We start from the raw sequence: 1673 nt of genomic DNA, 5'->3' as shown, positions 1-1673 counted from the left end.
TATATATATATATATATATATATATATATATATATGTATACATTGTATATATTTGTGTGTATGTGTATGACCTTGTTATAACTGGGAACGGTCATATTTTGCGAATTAAACACTTCAGCTTTATTATTATTTTAGTTTCTTTGTCAAACCTGTTTCGTTACGCATCCTGTGACCTCTTCAGAGATTCTTTATCGCGCATGTCTTTTCTGGTTATGCTTATGTCATTTTATCTTTGTGTGTAACGGAAGATCTTTGACAAATAAACTAAAATAACAATAAAGCCGAAGTAAGAATCAAATATATTGTGCGTATGTTTAAGTGGCAAAATATAACTATCCCCAAATATAACAATATCTGCTTCAACACACGATTATATCATGAATCTTTCAAAGCAAATACATGAACGTATATATATGTATATATACATATGATTCTTGTTTTCTTTCTCGTTCCAGCTACAAGAGCAGAAGCATATTACTCTACATCCAATTCTTGTTGAGTCCGTCCATCACTATTTTCATAATTGCAAGCACCATGATGATTGTTTACATGGCGGCGGAGCGGTATTTGGCAGTCTGTCACCCTTTCAAGGCACGACGCATTATATCGCTGCGGCGGACGCGAATTATCATTACAATGGTATTTGTCGGTTGCGCCCTGGCAACCACTCCTTTATTCATGGAGCATAAGATTGAGGTGGAGGAATCTGAGGGACAAGAGTTTTATAAAATTAATAAGCACTTTGATGAAGGAGTTATTGTCATACGCCGACTTTGCTGGTCTGTCCTATTCGATCTAGTGCCGTGTGGCCTACTAATCTATTTTAACACTTGTTTGATTTACAGTATAAAGAAAGCGAAGAAATTGCGAATGAATATGGCACCTTTGAATGAAGAACGACGCGGCACTATAAATCGCAATTCATCATATTCCAGCCATCGTCACAAGCCAAAATCACATAGTGGATGTACATCAACAGTTGGTGGTATTGGTAACGCCTCATCGACTGAACTGTCACTGCGCCCTGAAAACAACTCCATTTTTCGTGATGATAAACTAATACGAGGAGCAGAAATCGAAGTTCACCTTAGAACCGAAGGCCGTTCAATGCGTTCTCAGTCAGTAACACATCGACGACGCCATACAGATACAGCCTTAAACAGCGTTACTGCCACCCTTGTCTCCATTGTAGTCATGTTTCTTGTACTAGTTTCTCCATCTGAGATACTTAAATTCTCCTTCCATTTAGCCAGTGTCGACAGTGCCCTGTCCGATGTCATACGGGATATTACAAATTTCATGCAAGCCTTGAACTTCTCGGCTAATTTCATACTATATTGCGTTATGAACAAATATTTCCGTGAAACATTAGCGGCTATGCTTTGCTTTTACACAAACGGTCATGCATCACTTAGTAAGAAATCTGATTGTCCAACTATCTCTTTAAGGGGATCACCATCATCATCCTAATAATAATATTAATACAATCAATATTAAAGAAAGCGACGAATGTGAACTCGCAACCATTGTCTATATATTCATTGAATACGTGAATTCATGGATTCCACGCACAAACTTATACCCACACATACCCACACATACATATACAAAAACATCTATGTGTAAATACATATATATATATATATATATATATATATATATATATATATATA

The 1673-nt window shown here is 36.3% G+C and overlaps 1 protein-coding gene across 4 annotated transcripts in view; it reads left to right on the top strand.

The window, feature by feature from the left end:
- The window catches only part of LOC106871357 (growth hormone secretagogue receptor type 1), an 878042-nt gene extending 876398 nt beyond the window's left edge, over window positions 1-1644 (top strand). For all 4 annotated transcript variants that reach the window (XM_052967163.1, XM_014917766.2, XM_014917765.2 and 1 more), the window contains one exon: window positions 456-1644. In XM_052967163.1, the coding sequence (XP_052823123.1) occupies window positions 456-1470 (1015 nt within the window). In that variant the 3' untranslated portion in view covers window positions 1471-1644. The remainder of the gene's footprint in view (window positions 1-455) is intronic.
- The last annotated feature ends 29 nt before the right edge of the window (window positions 1645-1673 follow it).

This window comes from Octopus bimaculoides, chromosome 1, assembly GCF_001194135.2.
Source record: "Octopus bimaculoides isolate UCB-OBI-ISO-001 chromosome 1, ASM119413v2, whole genome shotgun sequence".
Classification (NCBI taxonomy): Eukaryota; Metazoa; Mollusca; class Cephalopoda; order Octopoda; family Octopodidae; genus Octopus; species Octopus bimaculoides.
The sequence above is the reverse complement of the archived record's forward strand: the minus strand, read 5'-3'. Positions and strand labels throughout refer to the sequence as shown.